Source organism: Rutidosis leptorrhynchoides, chromosome 2 (genome assembly GCF_046630445.1).
Source record: "Rutidosis leptorrhynchoides isolate AG116_Rl617_1_P2 chromosome 2, CSIRO_AGI_Rlap_v1, whole genome shotgun sequence".
NCBI lineage: Eukaryota > Viridiplantae > Streptophyta > Magnoliopsida > Asterales > Asteraceae > Rutidosis > Rutidosis leptorrhynchoides.
In genome coordinates this window covers 597,165,174-597,180,678 of record NC_092334.1, presented here as the reverse complement: position 1 = coordinate 597,180,678, position 15,505 = coordinate 597,165,174, and the positions used below count along the sequence as shown (strand labels likewise).

General features: G+C 33.8%; 1 protein-coding gene across 1 annotated transcript; it reads left to right on the top strand.

Moving 5' to 3' along the window:
- Positions 1-6,871: 6,871 nt before the first annotated feature.
- LOC139893384 (transcription factor MYB17-like) lies at positions 6,872-9,984 on the top strand. Its single transcript, XM_071876541.1, has 3 exons — positions 6,872-7,247; positions 8,713-8,842; positions 9,299-9,984. Exons 1-3 carry the CDS (start codon positions 7,085-7,087, stop codon positions 9,885-9,887), a joined length of 882 nt encoding a protein of 293 aa, XP_071732642.1. The 5' UTR covers positions 6,872-7,084; the 3' UTR covers positions 9,888-9,984.
- The last annotated feature ends 5,521 nt before the right edge of the window (positions 9,985-15,505 follow it).

The following is a 15,505-nucleotide window of genomic DNA, read 5'->3' as shown; positions in this document are numbered from 1 at the left end:
TTTTATTTAATTAAAACAGTTTCTTTAATATATATATATATATATATATATATAATTAATACTTTTTTTATTTTATTTAATTAAAACAGTTTCTTTAATATATATATATATATATATATATATATATATATATATATATATATATATATATATATATATATATATATATATATATACAATATATATATTTATATATAAAAAAATAGGAAAAAGGCTAATTAAGATATATAAATATTTTTCTAGTGAAGTATGATATTTAAATTAGTTATTTAGGTCAGAATATAATTTATAAAAATTAAATACGAATTATGTGTTATTTAATAATGGAAACTAGGGAAATTCGTAATAAAAATATATACAGTAAATAAAATATAATAAATAATTTTTCTGAGTTCTTAAACATTGTCTGATCTGATAAAATTATAAAAATTAATTTATGAGTCGAATTAATAATTATTACATATTTAAACACTATTATTATGTAAATACGAGGTAAATAAGGAAATAATTATAAAAATAAATAATTCTTTTATTTAATATTTTTCTACAGATTTATTGACTGTAAGAAACTTATAAAAATTTTAAAAATAATTATTTATGTTTATTTATTATTTTATATAGAATTAAACTTGTTTTGTGATTTAATTAAGAATGGAAACAAATATAAATACAAAATTTTAATAAAATTACTTTCTTAAAATTTTCTACTGATTTTTATAATTAACTAAGACTATAAAAATTATGTATATGATTATTAGTTATTTAATTAATTATTTAAGTATTTATGGATAATATTGGGTTAATAAAGTAATATATTATTAAGTATCTTGTAAATTAAGTAATAAATAATATAACACATTTATGTTATATGTATTGTATTAGATAATGATTAGTAAATTATAAATATTAATTAATCCATGATAAGTTAGTAATATTAACTTGAATAATAATACATATATAATTATTAAACTATAATTAGTTATATAATACAAATAGTAACTATATAATTAACTTAGTTATATAATAAAAGATTATACACCTTTAATATGTGAAGGTTATAATTAAGATAATGTGCACTATATACGAACCTCACCGCTACATATGGCCTAGGGTGGTCCTTGTTGCCTTATAGGAACCGCTTGTGGATCTCGAATGCCAAGACTTAGATTCTGGTCAAGAGTCCTGGGCACCTGGTAACAACTGACCATCAGAGTGACTTGTATGATAGCAACGAGATTTGGGTAAAGGTGTACAAAGTCTTATTATAAATTATAGCCCAAACTTTCTATAATTAGAAAGTTTCTATAAGAGGAAACTTTCCATAAATAGTAACTTTCCGAAAATGAAAATTACTTTAGAAAACCATCATCATTAGTATAATTATTATACTTAAGTCTTTTAGGCAATATCTGATCGTACATTCTATCTCTAGGTTGAGATCTCGATCGCATTCTTCCGTTCAATTCATTTCTCTTGTGAAAAGATTCTTCGGTGCTACTAAAGTGAACTCATAGCCCCGTTTTTACATATTTTAATGTATTTTATAAATCTTGGGTTGAGACACATGCTTGCTTTAAATGATTTACAATTTAGACACAAGTGCCTAAACTTTTTGATATGCAACTTCATGAGATTATTGTTAACTTGTATTCTTACATGCAAATCCCCGCTATAATATCGTTAATTGCTGGAATTGGAATTTTGCAAGCTTAATTATTGTGAGTAGGCCTATTGAGAGTGACATCTCTACCCATTAGTGTGATCGTCAAGGGGGTACATAATAATGATTGCCGACACCCGTACAGTGTCAGAGGTTAATGTTTAGCTCGATATTATAACTCATGGCATATTGAATATTTTGATGTTTTGAATTAAATCTTGTGGTCTAAAACTTATTAATTATTAAACCTATGATGTTCACTCAACCATTGTGTTGACATTTTAAGCATGTTTGTCTCAGGTGAAGAATAGTTTATGTGCTGCCCTATGTTGCTTGCCCGCTGTTGCATTGAAGTCCGCATTTATTATATCTGATCATTTGTTAAACATTTATTACATTTGGGTTTACCATGTAAACCATTTCGTATTCCGCTGCAATTAAATTATTGATTTTATTAAACATCTCATTTAGAGTCATTCTCGTTATATAACATTTATAGGGATGAGCAAGGTACGGACCCGGTACCGAACCGTACCGGAACCGAAAAGTACCGGTACCGAATTTACCCAATTTCGAATACTGGTACCGTACTGTTTTTCCAATACCGGTACTGGTTCGGTACCGGTAATTTTCGGTATTATACCATTTGTCCCGAATTTACATTTTTTCGATTTTTACATGTATTTAATACGGTTTAAATACGTTTTTTCGATTTTTTGGTACCATACCGAAAAATACCGATACCGAATTAGACCAATACCGAATGGTACCGTACCGAAAAATACCGATACCGAATTAGCTTAAAATCAAGGACCGGAACCGATACCGAATCCCGATCGGTACCGGTTCCGGTACCGGTTCGGTTTCGGGAAATCTTCTCATCCCTAATATAAGTGTGTGATGATGTTGGAAAAGTCATATTTACCCCAGGCCATATATGGGGGTATGACACTTATCGTGTCGGAATCATATAAAGATTAAGTTTAAATTTGGTCGAAAATTTCCGGGTCGTCACAATTCCCCGCTACAAAGCGTGAACACCACAACTCTCGTTTTATATTATGAATACACATAAAGAACATGGACATTAAACTAAAAAGTATTTCAATTTACTTTACAAATTTGATAATAATACTAATAAAAAATAGTTGAGAATTAGTTTTTTGATAACTTCTTGCCTTAGTATGGTGAAAAAAAGGAGGAATTCTAGTTTCATATAAACTTGAATAATGCTAAATATGACATGTATGATTATATTTGAACATTCAATATTTAGATTTAAAAATTCAATTAATTTTAACTAGAAATTGTAAATGCTTCTTTTTAAAAAGAAACTTTTCTTATTTATTTTTAATATATTCTTTTATCGTACGCGCTCTAAAGCTTAAAAAATGATGTCTTCTCTAATGAAGATACTATTTCAATGCAGTCAAAACATGTTAGATACTTTAATGCATGACTAAAATCTGAACTTAAATTGACGTGAATTCTGAGAGGATCGTTTACATATTTTCTTTATTTTGGTATAATTTAACGTTTTGTTAGTCTAAAACACTCATTTGACTTTATACATAATTTATATCAAAAAGAAGATTTTAATCTTTTTATGCTACATATATTTTATTTTTAACTAACATGCAACACACAAGTTCTTCACCAATATAATATATAATGTACGGAGTAATACACAATACATAATAATATAAGTAAAATAAACATTTGTGTACACATTATCAACTTTAAGTGGTGACCATAAAAATAATAAATTAATTAAAATTGCGATAGTGGGGAAAAAAAGAAAAGGCTTGAAAAAAAAAATCGAAAGGCAAAACTTCCTTTTAACAAGGCATGACAATGGTCACCTGATCCAATAGATATCCACTCGATCCATTCGATTAATGTGGTTATAGATGATCTAAATTGATGAATAGTAGGTATGAATGTACATATATGTGGATTAGCTTAAATTAGAAGGATATATATATATATATATATATATATATATATATATATATATATATATATATATATATATATATATATATATATATATATATATATATATATAAAATGAAATTACATCCACAAATATATTTATTAACACCAAAAATACATATATAAATGCATACATGTACATAGAAATATAGATATAGGTCATTTAAAATTACACAACATTTGCTAGTATATACACATTTGCTTCTAATCATATACTTAATTCACTTTGATATACTACAATAAAACACTTATTTCTAACTAAATATATATACACATTACACAATTACATTTGTCATAATGTGTGTTTAGCATTAAAATGTAAGAAATTAAGTTATATCCCAAAACAAATCACATGTTATTATGTTTGAATTTTAATTAGTCATGTCATATATGTTTTTATTAAGTTACATTTTTGTTTTCTTTACAAATTATAAAATATTGTAATTTTTATTGAATATCTAATGAATATCTATTAGCTGACTTAATCCAATAAACATGGATATGAATGGATGAAACTGAAATGAAACGGATATAAATAAAAATATCATTGAACAAAAATTAGGTGGATATGAATACGGACACCGCATCACCTGATCCATATTCGATCCATTATGTTAGGAATTTGTGAAGGCCCCAACAAGACAAGTGATTGATCATAATAACTAACCCACAAACGGCAAACGAATAATTAAAGCATAACGATAAATAAACGACATGAGATTTAACGTGGTTATATCCCAACTCTAAAAAACACGGAGAAGGGTTTACTCCACGGGCGCAAATCAGAGATTTTTCACTATTATTTTCATGCACACAGTATAGGGTTACATAGGGTCCTATTTATAGGAGAACAATAGCTTAGGGAACAAGTAAATAACAATCTGGAAGTTTCCTGGCTGACCTAGCATCGCGATCACGACCCTATACATCGCGGTCGCGATCTCCACCTGGTGCCAACTTCCTCGCTCCCTTTGTTGAAACATCAACCAAGAACCGAGCAACCGTGGAACGCGTTCTATCCGACATCCTTCGACAATCAATTTCCGTAGTGACTAGAAAAACTCTAATCCACCCGCATATTCCATAATTACTGGAATATTGACAAAACACAATTGGTTATCCCGTTTCCAAACTCCGCAAGCACCAAACTTTTCCGATACTCCCACTATCGACTTTCAACCGATGCATCTCGTGCGTTACCGCAACCACTCTAACCCGAGAGAAAAACACCCTCATGAGCTCCCGTAAAAAATCCACATCTTCAAAAACATAGCTCGTATCGCTCGAAGTTTCTGAGACAAAACCATCTCGCGCTCGCGTCATCAAACTCGAAAAACTTCATCCTAAAAACTGCCCAGATTCGAAAAATTATATCTCAAGATCCAACGATCAGGTCAACCTCAAATTTTTACCACATGTAGATCAGTTTGTCTACTATCCACAACCAAAACATCAACCGCTACGAATTTTCTACTACAGCAGCTCCTGAAACTCCGAATTTAATGGTTCAACCATTGTTTCGCACGGGATTGCGAAGAACGAGAACTCAGATCCGACACCCGGATATCCCAAAAAATCTCTCCGCAATGAACCCATCGACCCGACCTTGACTCCGTAACCCTTCGCGAAAAAATCACTATCATGATGCAATCAGCGTCCCGATTACAAAATAACTTCCAAGAACCGATACCCGAATCTTGTGTAATCAACTCTTCCGGATACATAGACATACCCATGAGTTCATCGCGACCAACTAAGTCACCTGGTCTCGATATATGTTGCAAACAAAATCCCTAGAACCGTCGTTTAAAAAAAGAACAAACTGAACCTGGGTGACAGGACATCGCGATCGCGACCAGAGGTCTCGCGGTCGAGAGTCGACAATCTTCAGCATCATGAATTTGTTTTCTTGCTTCCAATACGCTATCGTGCCCGTAAAACCGAGGCTAAGCTCCGATACCACTTATTGGGAATTTGTGAAAGCCCCAACAAGACAAGTGATTGATCATAATCACTAACACACGAACGACAAACGAATAAATAAAGCATAACAATAAATAAAAGACATGAGATTTAACGTAGTTATATCCCAACTCTAAAAAACACGGAGAAATGTTTACTCCACGAGCGCAAACTAGAGATTTTTCACTATTATTTTCGTGCACACAGTATAGGGTTACATAAGGTCCTATTTATAGGGGAACAATAACTTAAGGAACAAGTAAATAACAATCTGGAAATTTCCTGGCCGACCTAGCATCGCGATCGCAACCCTATACATCGCAGTCGCGATCTCCACCTGGTGCCAACTTCCTCGTTCCCTCCTTGTTAGTTTTAGCTCATTCACACGTCAACACATACTTTGCTTTACAATAGCAAACGACAATATTTAAAGGTCAAAACAAAAAGAACGGTATATTATGTCATGATCTTTCTGGAACGAACCGGAGCAGATCCAAAGCCAACTCCGAGTTTCCAAGTTAAAAGGAAAGAAATGAATCCGGAGTAGAGTCATACATGCAAGCCATAAACTCAAATGTAAAATACACTCTAAAAAAGAAAAAGAATTATTTTATAATTCACTCATAGATATGAAATCTCAAACCCAATTAAACAGGATCATTACATTCAGTTGAGTTGATACATGTACAAACTAAAATGCATATTAATAATGTTTAATACTCGTATACTATTACTTGAATGCTAGTCGAATACTTGTGCTAAAAATATGTTTTATGGTGGCACGTCGATTTTGAAAAAGAAAATAAGAAAGAAAAACAAGTGTTTAACACGTGGTTCAGGTGCATGGAAAATGCAAAGCAACAGTCAGTAACTTTATCAAAACTTACATCGAAATCGAAATAATAATAGTTATAAAAAATTCATTAATCATAAAAAAATAAAAAAATAAAACAAATTTAAAGGTCACACTCTTTTTGTCAAGTTTCTCTTGAGCTCAGGCATTTAGGACAACACACAGACACAGGCAGGTATTTCTCTTCATAAAATCTTTTTTTTTTTTCAACATTTTTTTTTTCTTTATAGGAAGGTTAGCATTCATCTATTTTTTTCATAATCTTTTCACTTTTCTTAGCCTTCTAGGTTTTTATTTGTGACAGCTACTGTTAATTGTAATTCTGCAATTATTTTGGGGGTACTGTAAAAGGTTGCAGGAGGTGGATAATATAATTAAAAATAATAGTAGTAGTAATTAAAAATAAAGAGTTAATGGTGGTTGTCCAGTCAGTGATAATTGGCTTCCATTACTGACTTTTTTACTGTCATTAATATTATTATAGACTATTAAGAGTTGTATCTATTGTTTGACTTTTATTCTAATTTTTTGTCTTTGAAATAGTGAAGTGCACAACAGGCATTTTATTTAGTTTTTGAGAAAAGTTTTAATTGTGTTTGAGAGAAATTTGCTGAATGAAAAAGAGAGGAAAAAAAGGGAAAAAAATGGGGAGATTAGCATGTTGTGAAAAAAGTGAAGTTAAAAAAGGTGCTTGGACTCCTGAAGAAGATAAATTGCTTGTTGATTACATCACTAAAAATGGTCATGGAACTTGGAGATCTTTCCCTAAACTTGCAGGTTTTTCAATTTTTCTTTTTTATTTCCTCTCATTATAACTCTAATTATAATTTCATTCTAAATTATTATAATTATAATTATAATTATTATAATTAAAATTATAATTATTAAAATTATAATTATAATTAAAATTATTAATAGTTTATATGAGACCTCTGTTTCTAAAAAGAATGTATATTTCTGGACCCATAAAAACTTTTGAAATGAGACAACTAATCTGTGCCGTTAGATTAAAAATGGAGGGTCAAGATAGAGTTGAATTATCAATTATGTATGGTAAGTGATTATGTGGTAACCAATTGTGTGAATTAATGTTTTTTCTATTGTTAGCATGATTGATCATCGTGTGATATGAATTACTTTGCACATGTGATTTGAGTGAGTCTGAAGTCCGAATAATATTCTTTGATCTAGATTAGTTGCTGTATGCTCAAATGTTTGTAAATTGTAAGAGGTCTCAAAAATACGTTTTTTTATTAGCGAGGAAAACCCCATAAACGAGCAGCTCCCCATAGAGGGTAAACCTCAGCGTGAGATCTGGTACTGAGTGAATTGTACATTATGCGCACCCTCCGGTGACACGAAATATACATACTTTGATACTCAGATTATACAGGAGTCCATTCAAGTAAAACAAACCTTACAAAAAATAAATAACAAAACATTTAGTGAGGACAATTTTTGCATAAAAAAGTGATGAAAGTTGCCCAAAATTGACACGTGTCTCCCTCTAAATTTTTCATACTTGTTTCGATAATGAATCCACTATAACTATGCAACATTAATTTATATAGTACACGCTTAGAATGCATAAGTTTGGTGGATTTATCAAAATGTTTGATGGAAGTTTAATCGTCCTTGTTTTAGTGTCGGTTTTGCTTTACAATAGCGAAGCCCCGTATTGTATATCGTGTGTTTACATGTCACTCTCATATTCACTAATGGTGGGTGGGCTCAAGGTGCTTTTATTTGACTATTTGTGAATTTGTATGTATTGAATCATTCATAGGCTTATGGATTTAATTTTTTTTTTTTTCAAAATCAGCTTTGATTGATCATTTCAAATTGTGTTCCGTTAAAAAAAAATCATGAAATGGTAAAAGATATGTTCAGAAGATGCTGATAACAAACCAAAATACAATTAGAATTAGACAGCATAGTCTGTATGTATCACATGACAATAGATACCAAATCGGTCCCAACGGAGACAGTCTTATTATAACCAATTGGACCACAAACAGACGTAGTGTCCTGTTAATGTGTAGTGAATTTATGATTATGGGCAGATGGATGTTGTGTCCAGACAAGAACCGTAGGTGGATACATTTAACATAATGTTAAACATTACATAAACTGATAATCGTGTAATTGTGCATGCTACTTTCATGTTATATGTTCTTTAAAAACATCGAAAAACTAGTTTTACAGTGAATGGTAAAAGTGAAATTTTTTCTTTATCTGGCAGGTCTTCGCCGATGTGGAAAAAGTTGTCGGCTTAGGTGGACAAATTATCTTCGGCCTGACATTAAACGAGGTGCTTTCAGTTTTGAAGAAGAGCAAACCATCTTTCAACTGCATAGCGTGCTCGGTAACAAGTAATAAACGACTCCATGAATATAGTATCTCATGTTATTTGATTATTGTGTTTTGGTATCTATACTTATGGGGAAAAGCTAATTTGTGCCCTTAGGGCACAAGTTAATCACATTTAATGCAGCAAATTTACCAGAATAATAGAAAATCATAATCATAATTAATACAGTCATACAAGCTTCTTTTATGTTATAAAAGACAAATTTGAGTGTATTTAGTGATTCTTATCTCGTGCCCTTATACTTAGGATTTTGCTAACGATAACGACAGCTCTTAGGGCTGTCCTTAACGGGCTGTCCTTAACGTGCAGAGGATGCTTGTACATTTTGATAACCGTTATGTAAAAGTCAACAGTAACCCACCACTTACAAGTTTTTTTATGCAAGTTAACGACAACCCTTAGGGTTATCATTAGCAAAATCCTTATTACATAACTTAAAAAAATAAATATAATGCAGGTGGGCAACAGTAGCATCACGGCTGCCAGGAAGAACAGACAATGAGATAAAGAACTACTGGAACTCTCATTTAAGAAAACGAATCCCCAACCAAAGCACTGACCTCCAAGCTAGCTCAGCGTCCAAGTCAGCAGACACAAAATCCAACTCACTGCCAACCGCCCACATGGTTGAATTAGAGAGCGCCAGGGTGGAAGCTAACGCAAAGCTGTCGATGGATCCAATTAATCTCAGCCCACCAAAAGACCTTCCCAATTGTGACTACTTTCTTCGTGCATGGAATTCAGCAGCCGGCGAATCATTTCAAAAGTCAAAAGATTTCAACAGCGTGATAAAAGTTGAATCTGATTCGGTGGTGACAATGCAAGCGGACCCCACGTTTACTGTATGCTCGACTGGTGCATCTGCTGATCAAAGATGTAAGATAGAACCAGAAGAAGCGACAAACAGCGGATCATACTCACCGGACTCGTATAACGTTGGGAAATCATCTGATATAACTTTGGATCTGCTTCTTGATTTTCCAAATGATGGTGAATATCTACAATATTTAAAAGGTGATTCAGACGATGATTCATCTTATACTTGACCGGTACTATAAATATCTATGTATCTACTCTTGTCCGTTTCCTTAGTTATTTACTCTAAAACTTGTTAGGACTAGTTTGTGCTATTGTGTCTAAGTTAGGTACTAAGATGTAAAATTACTGATCTGAAACTTAATGATATAAATGTTACTTACCAAAAGTTTCTAGGATCAGTACCTAAAAAAGAATTTGAGTGTAGAAAAACGTTTAAAGTTCAAAGATGTGGTTGTGACCTCCATCTTTTTTAACTAAGCTACTTGATTTTGGGTTTATATTGAACAATTTGAGTTCATTAGATATGCATTTTGAAAGTGTGCATTTACTTATATTAATATTTGATGGTAGACTATTTATTTCTCGCCCAAGATGCAACAGAAAGCAAACTTCGCTTTTGAGTTTCTACTTCGAAGATCCTAAAGGAAGGAAGAAAAGGTCAAGGCATCTTTTCAATATCATTAGCGTTATTTAGGACCTATTCTTGGGAACTATGGCTTATGCCGTACAGGTTTCACCCGTGAGGTTTCTCTTTTCTCATCTCAGCCTCCTTATTTCTTTGTTTCGGAGCTACCGCACAAATCCGAGTGATGAAGCTTTTCGGAAAAGGTCCTAGAGAGCAATCAGCTCACTGATATGTTTTCAATGATAATTAACAAGTAATTGTGATGAAGATTATTGATCAGTAAGTTTTTTGTATATTCTATCTATTATTTCTTCATTACAAGAGAGCTTATATAATTACAGAAGCTAACGGCTCTTTCTTGTTTTGGTAAGGCTCCAATTGTACTTTTGGAACCACCATTACAATAAAGGAAAAAGTTGTTTTGTCTTGGGGCTTGTAGCCGTTGAATCGGTGCAGAATACTGGTTGCCTTGTGATATGTACAAATCAGGAAATGATGAAAAAAACCCTTCCGATCCTAAAGTCAACTTACCATAAAAGGTAAGTTGACTATTCTTGACTTTTTCCTTGAACGTATTCTAACACTCCCCCTCAAGTTGAATAGTGGGGTTTCCAATATTCAACTTGCTAAGCACTTCACTGAATAATCTCCCATTAACAGATTTGGTGAGAATATCGGCTAACTGATCTTCGGATCTGATTGATGGAAGGGAAATGATTTCATCATCTAATTTCTGTCGAATAAAATGTCGATCAACTTCCACATGTTTGGTTCGGTCATGTTGAACTGGATTTTCTGATATGGCAATGGCTGCTTCGTTATCACATAATATCTGAATGCTATCTTCTGGTGGAAATCCAATCTCTGTTAGAAGTTTTCGGGTCCACAATGCTTCTACAACTCCTTTGGCTATCCCTCTAAACTCTGATTCTGCACTTGATAGAGAAACAACCTTTTGTTTCTTGCTTTTCCATGCAACTAAATTACCTCCGACTATTGTAAAGAATCCGGATGTAGATCTTCTATCCCCTTTTTCTCCAGCCCAACTTGCATCTGTATATATTTGAGTTCTTAGATGCCCATTTCTTTTGAAAACAACTCCATGATCCGCTGTTTTCTTCAAATATCTGACGATTCTCATTACGGCTTCCATATGGTGAACCTGTGGTTGATGCATGAATTGACTCACAACTCCAACTGCATGTGCTATATCAGGTCGAGTATGAGCAAGATAGATGAGTTTTCCCACCATCCTTTGGTATTGCCCTTTATCAGCAAGATCAGCTTCATCTTCCATACATAGCTTCTGGTTTGGAATCATTGGAGTATCAGCTGGTTTGCAATCAATCATACCTATTTCTGCAAGAAAATCAAGAACATACTTCTTTTGACAAATAAATATTCCCTGTTGAGATCGTAATACCTCAATCCCCAAAAAATACTTAAGTCTGCCCAAATCTTTCATCTCAAATTCTTTAAATAAGTTCATTTTTAAATTAGAAATTTTCTCTTTATCATTTCCTGTTATTATCATATCATCAACATAAATGATTAAGCATGTAATTAAATTTTCTTTTCGTTTAAAAAAGAGAGTATGATCTGAGTTGCTTTGTTTAAAATCATATTTTTTCATAAATAGTGTAAATCTCCCAAACCAAGCCCGTGGTGATTGTTTTAACCCATATAAAGCCTTTTTAAGTCGACAAACTTCCCTATTTTTAAAGTTGTCGGTGAATCCAGGTGGTGCTTCCATATAGACTTCCTCTTTTAATTCGCCATGAAGAAAAGCATTCTTCACATCAAATTGATGAAGTGGCCAATCTTCATTTGCAGCGATAGAGAAAAGAACTCTAATGGTATCAATCTTTGCGACTGGTGAAAAGGTTTCGGAGTAATCAATCCCGTATGTCTGAGTGTACCCTTTCGCAACCAGTCGTGTTTTGTATCTTTCAATAGTTCCATCGGGTTTATATTTTATCGTAAATACCCATCGACATCCCACTGGTTTCTTTCCTTGAGGTATGACACATTTTTCCCAAGTGTCATTATCATTCAGAGCTTCCATTTCGACTTCCATTGCTTTTTTCCAGTTTTTTGATTTGAACGCTTGTTCAACAGAAGTTGGAATATTTTCAGAGTAAATTGCGAAATTAAATTTGTGAGCTTCTTTTGACAGATTTCCTTGTGCTATATTAGCCATAGGATATCTAGATCGTTGCGCTTCTTTTTCTGGAGAATATCGTTTTGGTGGGACACCTCTATTGGCTCTTTGAGGTAGGACATATCGTTGGGTGGTTTTATCGGAATTTGAGTCACGTTGTTCCTCTTGAGTTTGATGCTCATTATTCGAGGAGGTTTCAGTTGTCTCATGGTTTGGTGGGATGGTTTCAGTGGTCTCATGGTTTGGTGGGATGGTTTCTGTAGGCTCGGGGTTTAGTATTGGTTCGGGGTCTATTGGCTCATGGTTTGGTATTGGTTCAGGGTTTGGTATTGGTTCGGGGTTTACTGGTTCAGGGTTTGGTATTGGTTCGGGGTTTACTGGTTCAGGGTTTGGTATTGGTTCGGGATCTTGTGTTTGAGGTGGTACCCATGTCATCCAACTAAGAGTGTCATTACTCTCGTTCTCCCCCTCACTCGTGAGTTGGGTATTTTTATAAAAATATTCAGTTTCAACAAAATCACAGTTCATGGTAGTAAAAACATGACGTCTTTTGGGACTGTAACACCGATATCCTTTTTGGTTTATTCCATAGCCAACCATGACACATTTTTCCGCACATGGATCTAGTTTGGTACGCTCATGTTTTGGAATATGGACGAAGACTGAGCACCCAAATATTCGAGGTTCAATGCTAAATGAAGTCGGAAGGGTATGGAATTGGGAAAGTGTATCCTTAGGGGTTTTTGTGCCCAAAATCTTAGTAGGTAACCGGTTGATAAGATAGGTAGCGGAAGCAAGGGCTTCGGGCCAAAAACTTTTCGGAGCCTTGGATTCAATTAATAAAGCTCTTGTCATTTCTAAAAGTAGTCGATTCTTACGTTCGGCTACGCCATTTTGCTCGGGGGTATGAGCACACGAGGTTTGATGAATAATCCCATTATTTTCGCAAAAAGATTTCATTGATGAGTTTACAAACTCACCCCCATTATCAGATCTTAACATTTGTATGTTTTTATTAAATTGGGTTTGAATCATTTTATAAAAGTGGGAAAATTTCTCAAAAACTTCTGATTTGTGAGTTAAAAAATAAATCCAGGACATACGTGAATGGTCATCAATAAATAGGACAAAATACCGAAAGTTTTTCCCCCCTATGATCGGTGCAGGACCCCAAACATCCGAATGGATTAAAGCAAACGGAACATCTTTTCTTGTATTACTAGGTTTATAAGTACTTCGGTGGCTTTTAGCCAAAATACAAGTTTCACAATTTAAAGTAACGTTTGATGGAAAAAGACTCGGAAATAAAGCATGTAAGTATCCGACAGATGGGTGACCCAACCTCCTATGCCATAACCAAGCTTCCCTCGTAGGTGTTCCATGAGCAAGCATCATGGTACCTTGTTGGGTTACTTCGTTTACATAGTATAACCCGCCCCGTTCGGTACCACGCCCAATAATTACCCCAGATTTGATATCCTGAAGGATACAAAAGGTGGGGTGTAATAAAACAGAACAATTTAATTCTTTTGTAACGTGACTAACGGATAACAGTTTATGGGACAGAGTTGGTATATATAAACAACTAGATAAGTTCACATTTGGAGTAATTTCAATGTTTCCTCCTCCTTCAACTTGAACAACACCTCCGTTAGCCGTTTGAATTTTATTAACCCGGGGTTGTGATTCGGAATAAAAATCGGATTTTTCAAAAGTCATGGTGTGAGTAGCACCGCAATCAAAAATCCATTCGTTATTTTTAGTGTCATTCGAAACAGTATTAGCTTTTCCGATAAAAAAGTTATTTTTGTTTTTAAAAATTGTAGAGTTTTGGACCTTTTTTAAAGATTTATGATTTCCTTGGGCCTGAGTACTCCTATTAAGTCCACCCCCTTTATTAATTTGGGCTTTAATTTTTATATCCGGCCCATGTGTAAAGTGGGCCATCTTAGCCCACCCATGATTACATTCGGGTATGGGGTTACAGTACCCATTTCCTTTTATATCCCAATCCCTCTTTCTCTTTCTCATACACGAATTAGGGTTACTGGCTTCCATACCTATTTCCCTTCTGTTTTTATCAATCATAAAATTGGGGTTTGAACTCCTTTCATTTTTATCAGATAATATCGATTGAAGAGAGGGTTTTAACCCTTCATCTTCAATTGTTTGCAACAGGTCGAATCTGTTTGGGTGATTGAAGGAGTTCGATTCAAGAATACAGTGGTCTTTCTTTTTGATCGATTGAACACATGGATTCTCCCTTACTCCTTTGATCGATTGAGACGAAGCACTAGGGTTAAAGGCTTCAGACCTTCCCTTTTTCATCGATCTATGAACGGGTTCAACTAATTTAGGGTTTGAGGGTTTAACCCTCACCCATTTGGTTGATTTATAAGATTCAGGCAATAAATTTGAGATACCTCTTGTTGAACGTTCTGTTTGAGGATTGGTCCTTATGCTGCCGTTGCCGGTTGCCTCTGTCATCACAGCTTTACCACGTTTCTGTTTGTGCCACCAATTTGGGTACCCAATCAGTTTGAAACACTGAATAATCGAGTGTCCTGATGTACCACAGTAAACGCAACTTAGCGGTGGTAATGATTGGTGGCGGTTAATGGTGATGATCTCTGGTTCAACGATGTTTGATGGTTTACAGAGGGCATCCAGGTAACTTTTTTCCATATGATTCGGGCTACCATCTAGGATTGACATGGCAGCTTGATTTAATTCAGAGCTACCGTCAATCTTAGACATGGCAGCTTGAAAATCGTTTCTGGTAAATGATTGAGACATAGAACGTGTATCTTGATCAATGGATCGATACCGTTAGCTCTGATACCATGTTTTCAATGATAATTAACAAGTAATTGTGATGAAGATTATTGATCAGTAAGTTTTTTGTATATTCTATCTATTATTTCTTCATTACAAGAGAGCTTATATAATTACAGAAGCTAACGGCTCTTTCTTGTTTTGGTAAGGCTCCAATTGTACTTTTGGAACCACCATTACAATAAAGGAAAAAGTTGTTTTGTCTTGGGGCTTGTAGCCGTTGA

Bases quoted from the DNA above. Each gene is read 5' to 3' on its own strand.
- LOC139893384 (XM_071876541.1), top strand. From the start codon at position 7,085: ATGAAAAAGAGAGGAAAAAAAGGGAAAAAAATGGGGAGATTAGCATGT. The intron at 7,248-8,712 runs GTTTTTCAATTT...TTTATCTGGCAG, and splicing joins ATCTTTCCCTAAACTTGCAG to GTCTTCGCCGATGTGGAAAA. The intron at 8,843-9,298 runs GTAATAAACGAC...AATATAATGCAG, and splicing joins CATAGCGTGCTCGGTAACAA to GTGGGCAACAGTAGCATCAC.